At 41.6% G+C, this 21,443-nt stretch overlaps 1 protein-coding gene across 1 annotated transcript in view; it reads left to right on the forward strand.

Annotated features, from left to right (window-relative positions):
* The window catches only part of ush2a (Usher syndrome 2A (autosomal recessive, mild)), a 223,593-nt gene that overhangs the window by 188,420 nt on the left and 13,730 nt on the right, over nt 1–21,443 (forward strand). Inside the window, exons 71-81 of the mRNA XM_040127015.1 lie at nt 1,787–1,942; nt 2,599–2,761; nt 5,147–5,364; nt 5,462–5,598; nt 17,383–17,464; nt 17,572–17,717; nt 18,194–18,535; nt 18,834–19,195; nt 19,317–19,686; nt 20,526–20,807; nt 20,946–21,115. Coding sequence (XP_039982949.1) covers nt 1,787–1,942; nt 2,599–2,761; nt 5,147–5,364; nt 5,462–5,598; nt 17,383–17,464; nt 17,572–17,717; nt 18,194–18,535; nt 18,834–19,195; nt 19,317–19,686; nt 20,526–20,807; nt 20,946–21,115 — 2,428 coding nt within the window. The remainder of the gene's footprint in view (nt 1–1,786; nt 1,943–2,598; nt 2,762–5,146; nt 5,365–5,461; nt 5,599–17,382; nt 17,465–17,571; nt 17,718–18,193; nt 18,536–18,833; nt 19,196–19,316; nt 19,687–20,525; nt 20,808–20,945; nt 21,116–21,443) is intronic.

Consider the following 21,443-nt stretch of genomic DNA (forward strand, 5'->3'; position numbering starts at 1 on the left):
TGTGTGGATTTGTGTGCCTTTTGTTTCTGTATATTTGTCTGTGTTTATGTATGCATCTTTATACAGGTGTATTTGAGAGAGTGTGTGTGTGTGTGTGTGTGTGTGTGTGTGTGTGTGTGTGTGTGTTTGTGCGGCTGTGTGTGTGTGTGTGTGTGTGTGTGTGTGTGTTTGTGCGCGCGTGTGTGTATGCATGTCATTGTGGAGATATTTCCATAGGCAGGCCTATTCTATCGTCATTATGGGTTGATTTTAAAGGTGAGGAAATATCGGCTGGGTTCTCACGCTTGGTTAACTCCCTGAGCCCAGAGTCTGGACTGTTTTTGACTTGTGACTGTGTGTGTGTGCATGCCTGAGTCTCTGACAGAGTGTCTGTTTCTGTCTTCATATGCATACATTGACTGCCAAAACACTGACGTATGGCTATTACAAAGACATTTACTCTAGGATCAATTCCTCCATCATAGTGTTTATATCTGTGTGTGTGTTTGCATTTGTGTGTGTGTGTGTGTGTGTGTGTGTGTGTGTGTGTGTGTGTGTGTGTGTGTGTGTGTGTGTGTGTGTGTGTGTGTGTGTGTGTGTAAGAAGGTATTGTATGTGTGTATGGGTTTTTTGTGAAAGTATACGTGTGCATTTGTAACTGTAGTCATCTTGTGTAAGAAATAGAAGATGTCAATGCAGCTGATTGGTTGTTAATAAAATACATTAAATATCACAGTGACTGAATTATAGATGGCTGGGCAACATACCAATCAAAGAGATACACAATAAATATCCCTTAGTGTGTGTATGGACTATGTGAAAGTGTATTAACGCAGCTAAAGTCTTCTCATATAAAAAGCTCCATGTGCTGAAGTCATAGGTGTGTGCGCGTGTGTGTGCGTGTGTGTGTTTGTAGGTGCGTGTGTGCATATGTGAGTGGGGGGGTGAATAATTGAAGTCTTTCATTTGTCTGGTAATCAGTTCGTTCTCGAGATATCAAGAGTTCATGAATGTTGAATAACCCATCACAATACAGTAGGCCTGAATTATAGAAAAACCTCCGGTGAGAATATTAACAAAGTCTAAGTACATGTGTGTATCTGTGTGGGTGTTTCTGTATGTATACATTTATGTGTTTTTGTCTGGTTGTGACACCACAGTGCCAGGATTGTAAAGGCTAGATCATTCACAGTTAAAACCAAAATATAAGCAGATATGTAGATTTAGTTGTAGGAAACCATATGCTTTACAGCTAGTTACAGCACTTATCAACCAAATTTTCCTATACATAGTGAATTACAATCAATGGAGTTATGCTTAATGGTTTCTGATTTTCCCTACAAAGCAAAAGTAGTAGCTGTAACAGTCAAATGCGTTTTTGTAGTATAGTTGTACTATAGGGTGTATGTTAGGGTTTTTTTAATTGAGGATGAATGCTGTACTAATGCAGTTTGTTGACAATGCTAAGAAAAATAATGTTCAAGTCTACAAGTCCGGTCTAATCCTATAAGATACTGTTAGTACAAGTTCTAGCACTTTTTCAAATTATTTTTTTTTAACTTTTTTTTTAACTCTACTTTCATGGATGTGACATGTTCTAAATAATGTAAGTTGGTAATTTTATGTTACATTCATGTTTGCAGCTTTGAGGGTCAGCTTGGCATTTTTGTCTGGTTTGAAGGAATTTAAAATTATATCCCTTATACATTTATATTATATCCTGTTTTTTTGTTTCAGTTATAAATGTACTCCAACAAATAACATAACTAAAGATAATCACGTTATGTGTCTTTCTCCTTTTCCACAGTTCAGCTCAATAGCCAGCCTGTCAACTACAACATCCTGTTTAATCCAGGAAGTGACAGAGCCATAATGCATCATGCTGGGCAAGACCTGCACCTCACTGTGACTGGTCTAGAGCCATTCACCACCTACTACATCAGAGTGCAGGCCTGTCAGATTGGTAAATATCTTTCAGCTTGAAAATTCAGCTCTCTGTACTAAGACTGTTGTGAAAATAAATAAAAGCCTTACACACTGTTCATTGAAATGAATGCATTTAGCATAGAGAAACTAGTGTACATAGCAGCACTATTTGTGATTGACATGACATTGCTGCAATTCTGTTTAACACGGGCTTCGCTCCCTGAGGAGGCCAGTTTGATATAAACGCTGAGGGTAGTTAAAAAAGCTAGATTTATATTCTGTGGCCTGTAACGGTGGCCAAAAAAAAATTGAATCCTGAGGATGCCAAAGACACATTGTTAGATGCATCTAATCGTTTTCATCTTACTGCATCTTGTGATATGAGGGGTGAGAAACCCTGTGATGCAGCCTGTGACTAAGCGGTGGGCAGCTACAGAAAAAAATTAAACAGAGATTTTAAATAGTAGCTAATGGCCTTTTTCCTCAGGCATAGTTCAGCATGCTTTAGCTGAGGTGTTTCAACTATAGCCTCACAGCAGGTATGACCATGCTTCATAAATGGGGTCATACTGGGCGAAAAGACTTTGTAGATCCGATTTGTTTCATTAATGTAAAAGAAACAAATGTAATGAAGATATGTGTGTATCAATGTCTGTGTTTTGTGAATAATTCCTCCTGTTTTGCTCTTTGCAGAGGGGTGTGGGGTAGGAGAGGGTGTTTCAGTTCGGACTTTAGAGGCCAGCCCACAAAGTCTACCACCCCCCACAGTAAAGGCAGCTGGAGCCCATGTCCTGGAGATCCACTGGTCACCCCCCCAAAAACCTAACGGACTTATCACCTCCTACCACATATACAGGTAACATACACACACAGAAAAGTGCTGGAAACATTTAATAAATCTTCACACAGACATTGGTGCTTTTCCTGAGGGTACATTCCAACTTATCCCAGAGAGAATGTAATGGGTTGAGATCTAAGGAGCTAACAGTCAAATTTTACTACACATCCTCATAACAAAATAACAAAAAACCGTGTTTGCCGGCGGTTTCCAAAGTTACCTTTAAGACAGGTCCATCAACCACTTGAGCATTCTCTAATCCGCCACCTCAGTTTTTAATGTACGGCTTAGTAATGACAACTATAATTACTTGGTAGTGGTAAGGGGAAGATGGCCTTCATGGTTAAAAGGAACCAATACTGACTGATGTAGGAGACAGGATAAAAGACACACAATTTGCAGACATGGAAACAACTACACCTTAAGCAAACCAATGTGGTCATGTGCTCACGTTATCTACTCAGTATATCGCCACTAATGACCGAGAAGTAACACACATACACTACATAACATAAACATACTCTTTGCATACATGTAATATACACATACAACCTATATACAGAAGCCCAGAAGTTTTGATGATGCGGCTAAAGGCAAATGTCTGCTTGCCAGTCTACGTACATTGTGTGTGTATGTGTGTGCGTGTTTGTGTGTATTAATGCATGCTGAAGGTCGTGGTCTGCTTGTTGACCAAAGAATGTGTGATCTGTATGCAGGGTCAGACCAAACTAAGCCCTTTAACTCCTCAGGAAACACACATTAGCATAGCAGTACACACACACAAACACACACTGACACACTTGGCATGATCAGACTCAGGCAGACAGGGACTTGGATAAAATAGGAAAATATCTCTCACGCACACACACACAACACACCTGAAACCCTACGTAATCACCAACAAAGGGGCTTACCAAGACATCAGGGTGCTTGCATCAGCCTGTGATTTACACTTGATGTTTAAGATGTGATGTTACATTTTGTATTTCAATTCGACACTATGTGTGTGTTTATTTTCAGTACACTGAAGTATTCTAAAGTATAATGAAAGTATAATGATTGCATACTTGAGATACTTGAGATAATCTACTTAACACAATGATCAGTTTTCTTTGTTTTCAGCACATCTCAAATGTATTTTGAATATATTGCAAATACACAAGAGTGAAACATCATTATACCATACAGTACTGGTGCAAAAAGACACCTAAACTTTATTTTGAATTGAGTACAGTAAGTGGGATGTGTAGGCAACTGGACTTGCTTGACGTTTTTGAAGACATTTCACCTCTCATCCAAAGGCTTCTGCAGTTCTAACTGACTAGTGGGGATTTCCAGGTAAATATCCTCTGGTGAGATCAGCAACACTTGTGAGTCATTGAGGTCACATGAGTCGTTGACCCTCCTGGTCATCATGTGAGTTGTTAGGATCACATGGGTCAAGATGTGGATGGGTGCTAACAGCTTGAGCGTCGTTAGGATGACAAGTGAGTCGTTGACCCACCCTGCCATCATGTGAGACGTTGAGGTCACATGACTCCCGGTGTGGATGGGTGTTCAGCTGTCCGGGGAGTGAACTTAGAGCTGTATCTTAGGTGGCTGACAGGTGTTGTCTCAGACCACCTCCTCTGTTTAGTGATGGGTGTTCCAGGTTGACAAAAATGGCTTCTCTCCTTTTTCAAACCATCAGTCTTCGCAGGCCAAAATGCGTACATCACTGTCCTGAAAAGAGTGTTCTTTGTCCTTAAGATACAGGTGGACGACTGAGTCCTGACTCTCCTGTGTTGTGCCATGTGCTTATGTAGCGGTTGTTTTAGTTTTCCCAGTGTACTAGTATTTGCATTCCTCGCTGCATTGGTCTGCGTAAACTACGTTGTTCTGCTTGTGCCTGGGTATTTTGTCCTTAGGGTGGACAAGTTTTTACCTCAGAGTGTTACTGGGCTTGAAATGCACAGGGATATTATGTTTGTAGAAGAATCGAAGAAGCCTTCCGGATGAGAGGCGAAATGTCTTCAAGAACTTCAAGCAAGTCCAGTTGCCTTCGCATAGCACTTACAGGATACCATGATCTGGATGACTGAGAATCTTCACAGACAGTACACTTTATAGTACAGAGAATATAGCACACATATATACACTTATTTGGTAGCCAAAGTTTCCCAAAATATATAAAAAATAATACCATATGGTTTATTCAAGCATATCTCAAACGCAGTTTTTCATGTACCAAGTGCAACTTGTGATTTCATTTCTACGTCACTTTCAGTGTATAAATTTTAAATTGATAAAAATTATACTTAGATATATGGAAACATTTTCAGAGCATATATTTGTATACTTTTTATATTTGGATTATAAGAAATAAACAATGAATGTCTAATCCAAGAATTCATTTTATTATAGGCGTCCAGCAGGAACAGAGGAGGAGCTGCTGGTTTTCATCTGGTCCAGTGGGCTGCTTGAATTTTTTGACGCAAGCCCCACCCTGCAACCCTTCAGCTACTTCCAGTACAGGGTTCGAGCCTACAACTCCAAAGGCTCAGTTGTGAGCCAATGGGCTTTAGGTCAGACCTTACAGGCAGAACCACAAGAAATGGCCCCTCCCACTGTCACACCCTCTGGTGAGTTCACCAGGCCACATGAAAACACAGTTATAACATTAAAAATGCCATTGTATTGAATCACTGTCACATTCCCACATGCTGTACACTTTAACAGGTGCGTATTCAGTTCATCTGAAATGGAGTGAACCGAGACAGCCCAATGGTCTAATTTCCCATTATAGACTGGTTTACAAGAAGCACCAAGAGGACCCAACGCTCAACTCAACTGCTGTTACTGCTCTCACTGTGGAGGTAAATGCACACATACACAGTAAATGGTGGAAGATGAAAACGTGCATGTCTCTGTCTTTGAGGGTAGTCTCCTCCTTGATCACACATTGTTTTCTTCAGGTATTTGTTGTATCTGATATTCTTTTGGTGGGGTGTCTTTGTATTGATAAGATTGCTCACACTGCAAAAATTGCGACTTCAAAATGAAGAACATGCAAACATACTTGTAAATATAGATGTATAAAATTCCCAAACATTAAAATATAAATAACAAGTATATGGTCGCTATTTATAGTATACAATGTGTGTGTGGGAGTGTGTGCCTATTGTCATTTGTGATGCATCTAAAGAAATTTGTACTCTACCTGTCGTACTGGTGCCATCTGTTTGCTAGTGAGGGGCCTGAAGACACATACACACACACATACACACACTGCCAGTGGCCAGCTATTCTCCAGGGCACTTCCCACAATTCTGTGCCATGCCTGATACGCTGAGGGAATAACTATGAGCAAGCTCCCGCAAACCAAACACACACATGTGCACACACATAAGCACACACAAACATCCCATCACACAGACTCACACATGTACTGTACACACACACATGTATATACTACTGTTAACAGCTACCATCTAGTCTAAATAGGAGCTGGCAGCTCAGTAAACAGGCTAAGTTCCCCGAAAGCTGCAATGAGATATTTATCAACAGTGGCTTGAATCCTCACTACATGCCACCACACACCTCTATGGCTGTGTGTGTGTGTGTGTGTGTGTTTGTGCATTAATACTTGAAACTCAGTCTTGATTGATTCTACTTATATGCAACAGTTATCATAAAAAAAAAATATTTATGTGTGATTGAAAACAGAAAAGGAGAGAGAGAGGGAGTAACAAAAAACATGACCAAAGAAGATAAATAGAGATTCAAACATGACATGATGATAAAAGGGGAGAGAAAAGAGGAATAGAGATAAACACATTGATGTACACACACTTAGAGGGAAGAAATGGGCAAAATCAAAAGACAGAAATCCAGATTGGCAGAACAAAGGAAAAAAAAGTTAATAGAGAAGGTAAGAAAGAGAAAAGAAGAGAGTGCTAGAATGAGTGAAACCAAAAGAGAGAAGTGGAGTGGGCAGAAAAAGACAAGTGAAGGAACAAAAGGGGGGCAAGACAGAGTGATAGATAGGGGAAGGAGGGAGGAAAAACGAAAGAGGGAGAAGAGGTAGAAGTATAGATCTATATTCTGTCCATACGAGTGGCCTCTTCTCCCTCGGTGACCTTTGGCTTGTCACTCATAATTAATACAAGATGTAAATGGAGACCTTTCACCTTCTCATTGATATGGAACACTGTGTTTGTGTGTGTGTGTGTGTGTGTGTGTGTGTGTGTGTGAGAGGCTCATTGACATGGCATAGACTTATTTTGGTGGTGGTCATTTGTCACACGGTTGCCTTCACCACATGCGCTTCCGTTGTTTAGGAATACACGAAGAAAGTGAAAATGAGAAACAAAGTTCCCAGCAAACATTAAGAGAGTAGGCTATATTAGGGTTTTGTAACATTTGTGTCTCGAGTAATAATGCAGGATATTGCATTACTGCAAAATTATTTTGATATATTGGGTTTTACACACGAAAGGCAAATTAATTTGAGGTTTAAAAGATAGAGAATAAGCAATCAGTTAAAGAATACAGGATATAGGATATAGGATTACTATAATTTAGGAGGCAGGAAAAAGGACATTTTGAAATCGGTGATAAACTGCTATTAACATTCATCAGCTGAACGCAGTTTGGCTTCACCAGGCACAGTGCAACACGTTCGAATTCTGTTCCAAAAGTAAGAAAACCTGTTTCCATTTGTAAAAACAGAGATTCCTTAAAGTCCAGGCCAACCACATCCTTAGCAGCCTTTAATGAACACCCAGGACAATCATACGTTAAACATCACCTGCAATTATTGTGCACAACAAAGTGAAACAGGACAGGGAGCTAAAATGTTGGAAAGGTGCCAGTCAAAGAGAGTGTGGTTGGATACCATGGATGAGGGAAAAACTGTTAGTTAAACTGTCAAACGTCATGATAGCTGTAGTTTTTAGAATGCTAACAAATGAATCATTGTGTTAAACTATTAAACACTCTAAGAGTTCAAATTCCAATAACAAGTCCTATAGTAGATTCTCATTTATCGTAGACTATGGATTGTAACCACGGGAAAAACTTTCTTTTGTTTCCAAACAACTTATGACAGAAACCCTTAATGAGAGATTGCCCGAAGTGACAGTAGGACTTTGGCTCTTTATTTAACTCCTCTCTTTTCTTTTTTATCCTCACTCATCATTACTTTGTCAACTTTTTTCACACCTTAATATTCACTAATCCACCCATACTTCTCTGCTCAAAATCTCATAGTTTGTGGATGTATTGTTGTGCACGTGTATGTGTGTGTGTCCATTTGGTATGTGTGTATTTGTGTGTGTATTGATCTCAGGCTTGGCCGGGAACCCTGCTCTGTGCCAGCTTGGCTGATTAATGGGGTCGTCATGGCAATGGGACGGAATGAGGGTACGAAGCGCAGGCGGCCTGCCTCACTGGATCCCTCCGCGCCGCCTGGCGCACACACACACACGCGCGCACCGAAATTCTCTCTCCATGCCTTACACCTTTCTGACAGACATGTTAGTCACTCACACAGAGTGTCAGGTTGCCTTTCGTGCATCGTGGTTCTCTTACTTCTCTTATGCTTTATATTTCTCTTCATTATTTTCTGTGCTTTCTCTTCTCTCCTCTTTTCCCTTCTTCCTCTTGGTGTTAACATTTCCTTTCTCTGGAAAGCTCACGGGGCTGCTATCTCCATACCACTGGAGATTCTAGCTACCAAGGATCATTTTGCTCTCCGTAATTCTGGGCAAGGTCTTCAGTGGGCAACTAAAATTCCACCTTTGTTTTATGTACCTGCCTCTAACCTCATGCCTCCCCACAATCTTCTTTTTTTTCCCCTTGTCATTTTCTGCTCACAACCTTTACTGCCTTGCAGCTCTTCTACCTTTTTCTGGCTGTTCTTTCATTTTCCTCCTCCTCCTCCTCAATCCCTGCTGCCCTCTCTTCTATGATCGCTGCCCCGATTTCTTGTAAACCCTTACATTTTTCCCTCACTCCTAACTCTACATCCTCTTCCACCCTTATATCTTAATTTCCTCATCTCGTCTCTTCCATTTGCCTGCTTCTCTCACCAGTTTTACTACCTTTATTTTACCTCTGTCACACTTTAACCCTTCTCTACACCTACTCCATCCCCTGTCTCTTCTGTTTCTCCCTTTGCACCTCCTTTCCCTCTTCCATTCACTCTTCTCTCCTCCCCTGTGTCTTTACCTGATCACCTCTCCTTCTATCCAGTTTTTTTTTTTCAATCTTCCTGCCTCCCTGTCTTTCCCTGCCTACCACCTCCATCTTTCTCCTCCTCTACTCTTCTGTCCTTTCCTCCGTCCCTTGGCTCTTCCAGATGTTACACTGCGGCCCCTGGGATCACTGGTGAAGGGAGACCATGTGCATACATATGTGTGTGTGTGTGTGTGTGTGTGTTTGTGAGTGTGACTTTATGTGGATACATATGTTTGAATATGATTGCATGTGAGCCTGTGCGTGTGCCTGTATGCGTAACATGTTTTTGTTTGTGTGTGTATGTGCAACAGTGTGTGCGTGTGTGCATGTGTGCTGTATTAATACATCCCATTGATCAGAGCAGGACCCCTGACAGTCATCATCCCTGAGAACCATCTGGCCGACGCCTGACGCTCCCTCACCCAAACACAAGCTGACACCCTATTAATCTGCTACCGCCATGCATACATACGTGTGTGTGCGTGCGTGTTTCTGTGTGTGTGAATGAATGAATCAGTGAGAGTGTGTAATGTGTATATAAGAGGTTATGTGTAGCGTATGCGTTAACATTTTTTGCCATGTCCATGTTTCTGCGTACGTGAACGTGTGTGTCTACGTGTATGTGTTCCAAACCCAAACCGTGCACACACATACGAACGTGTGCACGCACCACTCCGCCATCCGCCAACAACAGCCGGCACTGAAGGGAGCTGAAGGGTGCTTGGAAATTAAGGTTATTACACAAATTGAGCCATATGGTCTAAATATTTCAGAGCTGAAATTTACTAGGCAATAAAAATGGCCCCTACCTCGGTAATGGTGTAAATTACAGCTTAACCACCAGCGCTAATGATGTCCTTCTGTACACCCCGTAACCAACCGTACATGAAGGACACATTGTTTAAAAAATACCCCAGGAAAAGCTAAAGAGAGACAGAGAGGGAGAGAAAGGGAAAAACAGAAGGGATGGGGATAGAGGGGGAAGGATGAAAAGGATGAAGTGAACAGGGCTAAGGAGGAAGTAGAAGAGGTGAGTGAAGAGGATTGTGAGGAAAGAAGAAAGAGAGAGAATGAGATTGAGAGAAAGAGAGGGGGATTAATATAGAGAGTGGAGAAAGAGAAAGAGAGAGAGAGCTGGCAGCATGTTTACAATCTGTTAGTTTACCATTAAGAGCCCGTCAGAGAGTGTGGGAGAGCAAGGGCCAGCCGGCGAACTGTGTCTCAAAGCCAACATGAGGTTCAGAATACGTGTGCGTGTGTGTGTGTGTGCGTGTGCGTGTGCGTGCGTGCGTGCATGCGTGCGTGTGTGTGTCACCTACACAGTCAGAATGCATGTACTTAGGCATGCACAGCCAGGAGACGCATGTAAGTACGGACATGTTATCAGAATATACTGTGTGTACTTAGACATGAACAGCCTGCAGGTGTGTTGAATGATTTGATCGGGACGAACAAGTAATTGTGTTAAACACATGGTGTGAAACACATAGAGTGAATACAGATGCAGAGTATGGGGAATACTTAAGCATGCATGTGTTTTCAACTTGCACATGGGTTTTTTTTGGAAATTCACATTAAGGATGTGATCAAATAAGATACACTTTTACCTGCTCAAATGCAAGGCAAAGACGCAAGTATCACCTAAAGGACTGAGAATAGCTCAGCAGGCATGTTTTCTAGTAACAAAATTCACCTACCTTCACCTAAAACTCATTAATTAACACACTATAAATCCTTTCTTTAATCCGTACATGTGGTTATGTGCCGGACTATTTCTTGGCTAGGTGCAGTGACCTCCCTGAGTCTTACCTGTCAGCGTCACACTGGCAAGAAGACTCTCAGCAAGAAAGCAAAAAGGCATCCCAAAATGTCAAAGGATTCTTTAAGACTTATCTCCAGTGCAGGTCTCAGGGGGACACAAAAAACTGATGAACCAGTTGGTAGATAGTGAAAGACTGAGTATAGGTGTATAGCCATTATCTCCAGTAATGTCAGAAATGTGCAATCAGAGCGTTAAAGTAAATAAAATAATCATTTTATTTGTTAGTTTTTGTGTCATGTTCCCCGAAAAATTCTGTTGTGTTGGACTTGAATTGTTTCTGTACAGTGTTTTTTGAGTTTTCCTGTATTTGCAGCACATCAAAGTGGTAGAGATGTTTTTCACATTTGATTGAGATATATATATTTGCATTTTTTAATAATTTGTAGTCCATTTAGCTCTCTCAACCACCATAGTTTTCACATTATCATGAAAATCAAAATGCCTCAACAGATTTCGATTTTTCAGAATAAACTATAAAAGAAAGATATAAAAGAAAATATCCAGGCATCTTTACTTAGTGACATTATGGATTTCGATTTGACTGACCTGTTTTAGCTAGTTTAAATCTTCAAATAAAATAGGGTTAGTGACATGAAAACAGGATTGACCAACAGCTTTACTCCTTCACTTGTTGCTTTTAACACTCTCTGCTCAGTTATCCTCTTTGCATCTCTTAAGCACAGGAGCAGAGGATAGACGGTGGTCAGAGGAATAGGAATGACAAGGCTTTGCCCTTGCTCTGAGTGACACCCTTTAACAAATGAGGGGGACAGAGGAGTGGAGAGAAGTGAGGAATGCAGAGCTGAGTGCAAAGAGGGTGAGGAGAGAGAGATGAGGAGGTTTAGAGTGGGGGAAGAGATAGGTAAAGTGAGCAAGGAAGGATTGGAGGAGAGGATAAGAAGACTCAGATGCAGAGTTCGTTAGGCCCTCCGCCTATCAGGTCCCTTAGTTAGAGGTCTCCAACTCTGATTGGAGGGCTCTCAGCATTCGGCATAAACAGCCAAATAATCAGGCTGCAACTTCCCCTCTTCTCCAAACTGCAATCTTTCTCTCTGTCTCCTCGTCTTTTTCACAACTCCTCCCTCTAACGCTTCATACTGCTCAGGCCTCCCTCCATTACTACATTTCCATCGAGGTTTTCTCTACCTCTGTCGCAAATTATAGTTTTTATGTTATTCTCAGCCACCATCTTTGCCCCCTCCATTCCCCCTTCCTCTGTCTCCCTCTCACTCTGTCAAGTGATTTTATTTTCAAGTGAGTTTAGTATATATTCTCATACTTCCTTTTTCTCCCTCTCTCTCTCTCTCACTCTCTTTTGCTTGGTAATGACAGGTTGTGTGTTATTGTGTGTCTGTCTGTAAAGAGGCTACACCATCCAGTGTAGTGCTCTCCACTTGTCTTAATGGGTGTTTAGTGCTGCTACCATGATATGATGGTCACCACTTTAGAGGAATGCTGAGTGTGAGTGTGAGTACATATAAGAGAGAGACGGAGGAAAGTGTGTGTGTGTGTGTGTGTGTGTGTGTGTGTGTGTGTGTGTGTGTGTGTGTGTGTGTGTGTGTGTGTGTGCGTGCGTGCGTGCGTGCGTGTGTGTGTGTGTGTGTGTGTGAGAGAGAGAGAGAGAGAACTTATAACTGAATCCTTGTCAAGTATTTGTTTTGGAAGTGGGCGGTATGTTTGACCATAGCCTGGAGGAGGCATTCCTGCCAACCTCTCCTTTCTGACGCCGTCTCACAGCCTGGACATAAATGCAGAATCTTTGTATTTATATTTGACAGTCAGCATAATGTCAATCAATCGGTGGTGAGGGGTTTAAATATGACAGGGGATGCCGTTAAAAAAAAGACTTTAGTATTTGTGAGATACTGGTAGGTGTCTGCATTTTGGATGAACCCTCCATCAAGTGGAATTTCAAGATACTCCTAGCCGTTAATGTCCTTAAAGGATTTTTGTTTTTCTTTATTTTAAAAATCTAAAATTAAATTCTTCAAAATTAACTCCAGGTTAGCTTCAATTTACTTCAGTATGTTTTTGTATAGAACTGACCTGCCTGATGAAATAAAGCTCTGATAAAATTGAGTGAATAAGCAGACACACGCTTGCTCATTTCAATTTCAGGAGGTATCTGTGGATTGTAAGCATACCGTCCCTCACTTGCCACAATTTGTCCATTGGTCTTTGGCCGCATCAGACACACACACACACACACACACACTTGCATATAAACACACCAAATATGCTGTTCCTGGGGTCTAGAACCGCCAAAGCCAATCATAGCTGTCTGTGTGAAGTGGGCATGCCTGTTCCAGACCCCTGCAGTCCCTCTCTATGTCTGTGCTGGCCACAGACAAACACATGCCTAATGGCACTCTGTGTGTCCGCGTGTGTGTGTGTGTGTGTCCGTGTGTGCGTGTGCGTGCATGTGTGTGTGTTACACGAACGTCTGTATGTGTCATGGTCTGTCTAACGCACACTGACTAGCAGGGACACCCATGCAGGGCATTTGCAAACAGACACAGGGCAATTGTGCCAGCAGCACTGAATTAGGCATGAACACATAAATATGTACACATACACACACAAACTTGGCTTGAGAGCTTGGCATGGGGGGTGAGAGAGCAGCATGGGGTGCACTGGCTGACCTCAGAAACCTCCGAAAACAATTACTGCTCTCACAGGGCTGGTCAGGGCACAGCTTGTACTAATAGACTGGACAGAAGAATTGAATTGAATTGAATCAAACTGAACTGAATTGAATTGAACTGAACTGAACTGAAATGAACTGAACTGAGTTAAATTGAATTGAGTTGAGCTGAACCTAACTGAGCTGAATCAAGTTGAATCATTTCTTATCATGTGTTTTACCACACACTGAAAAAACAGACACATAAGAATAGATGAAACAGCATGGTACTTTATTATCTCTCCAGGACTTACTATGACAGAGCAGAGAGTCCAGAGAAGGCCTGTGGAGAGAAACATCTCTAGCAGACCAGTTGGACCCCATTCACCTATCATTAGGAATGCTTCTTTCATGTGTGTTCTCAGGCACTTACTTACTTCTACCTGTGTGTCTTTGTGTGTGTGTGTGTGTGTGTGTGTGTGTGTGTGTGTGTGTGTGTGTGTGTGTGTGTGTGTGTGTGTGTGTGTGTGTGTGTGTGTGTGTGTGTGTGTGTAAGTGAGTGAGAGATAAAGCGAGAGAAAGAGTGTGTGTGTGTGTGTGTGTGTGTGCATGCATGTGTGTAGCCATATGCTAATGTTGGTCCATCTCTCTGTTTCTGTCTCTCTGCGGGGCCCAGTGCTGGGGCCTTTGTGAGATAATCAGCATAATTCTTTTGACAAATACACATGGTTATTCTTAATTAGTATCACACACTGTCCCCCCGGCCGCACCATGCCTCTCCACCTGAATATCACACACACACACAGATGTGCAGCTGCACACACGAGCTTCTAGGGACACATGGGTACAAAACAAGATGCATGTAGATGTGGGCTTGTTAAGATACATGCAAATGCACACATATAAACACCAGTATCGATATACAGTATGTGCCCAAGGTTCAAGGAACATACATGCACACTGACCCTTTTATATAGGCTTCACACACGGTAACACACACACTGTCCAGAGGATCCTTGCAGTAGCTCAGCTCACACACCAAAGAGAAGACAGAATAAGGAAATAAAAGATTGAATAGATTGCTTCCTTGCCCCTCAGTGCTAAGTTGTGTTGAACCATGTAAGATCTGAAGGCTTTTTTAATGTATAAATTAGCACGACCTCTTCCTGTCTCTTCTTTTCTTTCCCTATCATTGTCTCCTTTTCTCTCCCTCTGTCTTGTTTACATTTTACACAATCTCTTTTGGCAATCTCTCTGCATTTGGCATGATTAACTAGTGACTTTGATCATCCACACACACATGCACATGCTCATGCTCATTGGATTTAGGTTGACGAGAACGTTTTCCTTTCATATCTTCAGTTGTTGCTGTTCATGTGATCTTTATAGGTTGGCCCTTTTTCAAAAGAGGCTTAACAGAAAAACAGCCATTTATTAAGAGCAGCTTTTGCTACCATAGTACAGTCATTGACCATAAGTAAAGCTGAAAATTGCCTATAATGCAGAAAAAACCCTACACTAGAATCATGACTACCTGTTACTAAAATGCAATATAGCTCTAACCAGAAAATTGGTGCTGAAACGTGAACTGATATGTATCCAAGGGAGCCTCTTATTAGCTCTAACTGTTCAGTCTTACATACATCAAGGTCAGATGCTGCATGGTATACATAAAGTATAAATGTGGCATGTATGACAAAAACCATACAAATACAACGTTGGGAAATACAGTTCCAGCTGTGTGACCTTCAGTATTTTCTATACTCACATTTGTTTACCTTCACAGCAGAGATTAGGGGTAATACATTTACCTTAACTCAGTTATTCATGTCATTATTTTTCTGGTAGTTTTGTGTGTATGTGTTTGCTTACATATTCCTTAATATGTGTGTGTTATGTGAAAGTGTTTGTTTTGTGTGTGTGTGTGTGTGTGTGTGTGTGTGTGTGTGTGTGTGTGTGTGTGTGTGTGTGTCTGTACATGTCTATGTATGAGAGAGAAATAGTTATTGAGGGAGCTGTTAATGTAATGTAATAGCAGTGTGTTTCAGTGTTACACCATTTGATTACTGTCTGTCTGCGTGCTGGGGTCTGTGGGCAGTTAGCAGGCTGAGGTGGTGAATTTCATAGTGCTAGATTGTTGAGTATTTGTGTGCGTGTGTGTGTGTGTGTGTTTGTGCGCATGTGTGTGTTATGTAGCGAGGAGGCCGTTAATGTGGTGTGTTTCAGTGATAAAGTGTTTGAATGTATTGCCATCTAGAGGCGTGTAGCAGAGTCTCCATGCTCCTATAAAAGCTGCCAGCGCCAGATGCTGCTATTGACAATGTGCATATGTTAACCGCTTTATAGGCCACATGCCTCACATATTTCACTGGCTTTTAAGGTAGAGAGATCTCTCATTCTCGCTCACTTAATCTGTCTCTCCCATTTGCCACATCTATCTTTTTTCTCTTCCACTTTAGCCCTCTCCCCTAGTTTTTTAACCATTCATTCAATCTCTCTCTGTCTTGCTCTCTCACCCCCCACTTCCTCCATCTCTCCTTTTTTATTTCCTTCGTCAGTTATTAACTTACTCACTCTCTAACTTTTTCTTATCCCTCTTTTCTAATTCTCTGACATACATCCTCTTACTCACATGTAATTTATTTCATTCCAGTCTCTTTTTTCTTTCAGTCTTTATTTCTCACTCCCTCCACCCCTTTCACTTTCTATCTTTCTCCACCTCTGTGTCTCTTTCTTTGCGTCCCTCCCTCCCTCTTTCTACTGAGAAGTACTGTGATTTGCAGGAGGATTTAGCTTGTGTCTAGGGGCTTATTAATCCTATTTTACTGTGGATGAAAAACATGTTGGCTCCCAGACATGAAAACTGTGAATACATGCATTCTGGTTGTTGTTCAGACAGTTCATCCTTGGTGCCACGCTACGGTGATTTGTCAGGGTTTTCATTTGATTCAGTTTGAATTGGAGCCTTTTTGATCCTCTTGCCGCTGCATTGAAGTGGGTTACCAGTTAATCTCTTTACATATGCTTGCTTATGTGAAAGCATACACTCCTGAACAGACAATTTTTTTTTTTAAAAACTGCAGAGTCAACACATAAAAAATATAGCCTCCTATGTTTCGCATTCACACAAATATGTTGACACATACACAGAGAAACATCAGTCTCATAGCTGATTCAGAGCTCACAGTCATAAACAAACAAACAGGCAGTGCCACATCCCACAGCCTAGTGCTCCCTGACTACCATGTCATCACATGCCAGGGCCTTTTGAAACAACAGTGTGTCTCTTATCAATTAGTAAATGTTGTTCCCACTGTATCACACACACACACACACACATACACACTACTCTGTGTCTGCCAGGGTGTTGGGCTGGGTCCCACTGCCTAAAGCTACTGGCAGACACACTGTGTTTTTGTATGTTTGTGTGTGTCTGATATGAAAGGGTGCATGTGTGACATAAACACTCAATCTGGAAGCTTTGAATTCACCCATGAGGGACGGCCGTCTGCCTGCCAGTCTCTCTCTGTCTCTGCCACTTCTCTGGTGTCTACTTACTTTACCATGGCAGAGCCTGTATGTTGAAATGTTGATATCACAAATCCCATGTCATGTCATCTTAGCTCACCATTGTTTCAGTGCTCCTTTTCATTCCCCATTTTAATGAGTAATGTGCTGGTTTTATTCATGCAGGGTTTGTTTGTGTAACTAATTTCCTGATGCTCTCTTGTCTTGCTACACCATACTTCCCTGTTTCCCCTTCCATCTCCACTCTTTTTTCCTTCTCTTTTTAACTCCTGCACAATCATTTCTTTGTCTTCCCTCTTTTCTCTCCCATATCTCTTCCTTCTTCACCTATCTCCCTCTCATCCCTACTTTCTCCTACTTTTTTCCTTTTACCTTTTCTTACTTCTCTGTCCTTTTACTCATTTCATCTCTCTGTATATTATATCTCGGTTTCTCTTTCTCTCTCAGGGTTCAGTCCTCGAAGCGACAGTCTATGGTCTTGAACCATACAGTCACTATAGTCTACGAGTGGAAGCTGTGAACAGGGCAGGTAGGTTGAATATGATCAGCTGCTCGTTTGAACCATCAGGGATAAATATATATCAGCACCAGCCACTGAGCCACTCCACTGAGTCTAGATGTTTTGTAACCCTTCAGGCAGTGTGTCCAGTCCATGGGTAGGCATTAGGACCCTGGAGGCTTCTCCGGCTGGTCTGGCTAACTTCACAGTGGAGCAGAGAGAGCAGGGCAGAGCGTTACTTCTTAGCTGGGATCAGCCACATGCTCCAAATGGAGTCATCACGGTAATACTGCAATACTCACAACAAAAACATCCAACATATACCAAAGTGTATGCACAGCACAGAGAAGCGCATAAAATCAGCCTCACATAGTAGAAGTGACAGTAGTAACAGCAGATAGATATCAATAATATACATACACACACGTAGACTTAAGTCATCAGCTTACAATAAACACAATTCTGAATACATGTAATTCAGCAGCTCATTTGCATATACATGGACATACTTCACATAAATGCTGAAACACAATACGTACATAGCAATAGGACTGCACCTGACGTCAGAACAGTCAAACATACACACACACTTATGAAATTTTTTCTCATCTGCTTAACGTCTTTTTCCCTCCACTGTTCTCTGTTCCACTATTTCCTACTTTAACCCACCTACAATACCTCTTCTCTTCCTCTCCTCCTGTCCCACCACTCGTGATACTTTTCTTTCCTCTTCCCTGCTTCTCCTGTCCTCCTTCCCAGATGTATAACTTGTACAGTGAGGGTAACCTGGAGTTCAGCGGTCTATTGCGCAACTTCCTGTTTCGTCGCTTGGAACCATGGACCATTTATACTTTGACTCTTGAAGCTTGTACTGCAGCAGGCTGCACACACACCCCTCCTCAGCACATCACCACAGCAACAGCTCCACCTGCTTCCCAGCCTCCTCCCAAGGCTCTCTTCATTGGCACAGACCGTGTGTCACTCAGTTGGGGACCTCCCGCCCAGCCCAATGGGCCAATTGGAGAGTATTTCTTACTTGGGAAAAGTCTGGAAGAAGTGGGGAAGGGAGGAAGTAATGAAGAGGATATTGAAAGGGAAAAGGTGGGTTAAACTTAAGACACATCTCTGAAGATGTAGGCAGTGAAATCTAAGTTCACAGGCCATTTGTCAGTTAGCCTGATAGAATAAAAAGGTATGACCATTATCTTTAAAAAGTTGTGTCATGTCCTGGTTCTGTTCTTATAACTAATAAAGATATTGTAATGTAAAAACACAGAAAACTTCACAGAGTTTAGTATGTCTTGGTTTTTACCCTAAATGGGACTTATCAAATGAAAATTGTGTTAACACTTTACAACTGAAATCATCAACCTTAATCATCCACCCCTGTCTCCAACAGGTGCTCTTCAGAGAATCCTCCCCACAACAAACTGACACCTTCTCCTATATAGTAACTGGTTTGCGTCCCTGGACTCAGTATGAGTTTAGTGTTCGTACTCACAACCCCGCTGGACACACCAGCAGCCCCTGGGTAACTGTAACAACCAGACAGGCCCCCCCTCGTGGTCTAGCCCCTCCAACAGTGAATCACCTCCAGGGCCGGCCCAGTGAGGTGTTGGTCTCTTGGACACCTCCTTTGGAGCCCAATGGGGTACTTCAGTCTTACAGGATTCAGAGAAACAACGTCAGTTTCTCATTTAGTTTTGACCCTACTGTCCTCAGCTACACTGATGAAGACCTGCTACCATTTTCAACATATAGGTACTGCTTGCTTTCAAATGAACTGACCTGAATATTTTTAAGAGAATTCTAAGTAACCACCACAAACAAAAATAATAATATTAATTTTTAAACTTTCATTATATTCTATTCTTTTCTACAGCTACTCAGTCATAGCTTGTACATCTGAGGGATGCACCACCAGCCCTCATACAAACATCACGACCTTAGAAGCTCCACCTGCTACAGTGGAAGCTCCCACGGTGGACACCATCACATCAAACAGTATGAACATTTCTTGGAGTAAACCACTGACGCAGAACGGAGAGGTTACAGAATATGTGCTGAAACTAAACAACGAAGAGGTTTACCGTGGGAGACACATAAATGCCGTGTTGTCAGATCTACAGCCTCACACATCATATCAGCTGGTTCTGTTGGCTTGTACCAGTGGCGGGTGCACCACCAGCGGCACTATGTCAGCTGTAACTGAGGAGGCTCCTCCCACTGGCCTGGCTGCCCCAACTCTTAAGGTGCCTTTGTTTATTTTTGACTGCCAGTTAAAATATCTGTTGCTAGCTGTTCAATGCTTAAATCTGTGGATTTCGGTCCAGAATGAATCAAAGGAAACTGGACTTGCTTTGCAGTATTGAAGACATTTCCCCAGTCATCCGGGAGAATTTAAGTTCAGTGGAACCTAGCCTCTTGCGCAACGCTCATTATTCAGTAATCCGTAGAAAAATTAAACATGTATTTTAAATTTTACATTTGACATGAAGCATATGCACTTAGTGGCCAGTTTATCAGGTACACCTAGCTAAAACTAATGCAGTCAAATATAAAAGTCAATGAATCCAACCTTCGTGAATGTTATAATCTAGTTTTTGTTGAAACGGTTTTAGAGAGGCGTTGATTCAAATTTGTGGTCATTTTGGAGGACGCAATTTGTGGTGCAGTTGAACTGTATTGCATTATACAGAGAGGTGTTTCTGTTATTCAGCCTACCATCATTGCTATAAAATAATAAAAACACCCGTCACCATAAAACAATACAGTTCAACAGCACTTCAAACTGCAGCATCATACAGTTGAATCAACACATCTCTAAAACAGTTTCAACAAAAACTGATCATTTGTTTTGTCATTGTTATTTGATGATGATTATTATTATTATGATTAGGATTATTATTACTATTGTTAATAGGAGGAGTTTTACAGTTTCTATGTTTCAGATATCTTCTAATAAGCAGCTTTTTCTCTTTTCATAGATCTGTCATATCACAATACTACACTCTCAAACATTTGAATACGTACTGAATATTAAATGCTGTTTGGAGGTCTGTTTGATGCGACCAAAACCTTTCCTTTGAAGGTCACGGGCCCAGAGTCAGTGGAGATTACCTGGAGACCACCAGAGCACCCTAATGGCATCATCACAGGGTATGAACTCTGCAGAGATGGTGAAGTTATCTATGTGGGCACACAGACACATTACCATGACTTCACACTTTTGCCAAGCGTGGAATATAGCTACGTTGTCAGGTGCAACAACAGCAGAGGGGCAGTGAGCAGTGCTGCAGCCTCAGCAAAGACTCACCCGTCAGCTCCTTCTGGTGTCGGTCTCCCGACACTGATGCCTCTGGGACCAAGCCAGGTGGGTCATTCATCTATTCAGTCTATACTGTGTAAGTACGAGCTGAATCAGGACATAACTAAAGGTTGAGGTTTGCCTTCGTACTATCCTTAAATTTTTGTTTAAAAGTTTTATGCTCTTTGTTGTTTGTCTTTCCAGGTGAGAGTGGAGTGGAGTTCTCCGGTCCGTCCTAATGGAGAGATTGTGAGTTACACTGTGTATCAGAGAGATCCAGTCCAGCTCAGCATCACCAGCACTGTGTTCACTCCAAAGGATAGTGCCTTCTCTGACCGACACACCACTCTGCATGGGCTGGCTCCTTATCACAGGTCAGTGAAACCACAATTCACCACAGTTAACTTTTAAGCTATTATGCAGTACATTATGTTTGCTTATGGATTAGCTGTGTTTGTATGTACAGTATAGATTATAAGTTAGACATATTTGTACTTTTAGTTGTAATTTTTCTTTTTCTTTTTTTTACAAGAAGCTTGTGTAAATATATAGCTCATTTATAATTTAATCATCATTGCCTAAAATGGTTGACACAAGTTTAACAATGCAGTTACAGTTCCACCTTTCTCTGTGTTGTAAGTACTGTAATGAAAGAAACTATGGGGAGGAATAAGAGATGAGCAACAAAGAAGGAAACAGAGT

This window comes from Xiphias gladius, chromosome 1 (assembly GCF_016859285.1).
Source record: "Xiphias gladius isolate SHS-SW01 ecotype Sanya breed wild chromosome 1, ASM1685928v1, whole genome shotgun sequence".
In the NCBI taxonomy this organism is placed as follows: domain Eukaryota; kingdom Metazoa; phylum Chordata; class Actinopteri; order Istiophoriformes; family Xiphiidae; genus Xiphias; species Xiphias gladius.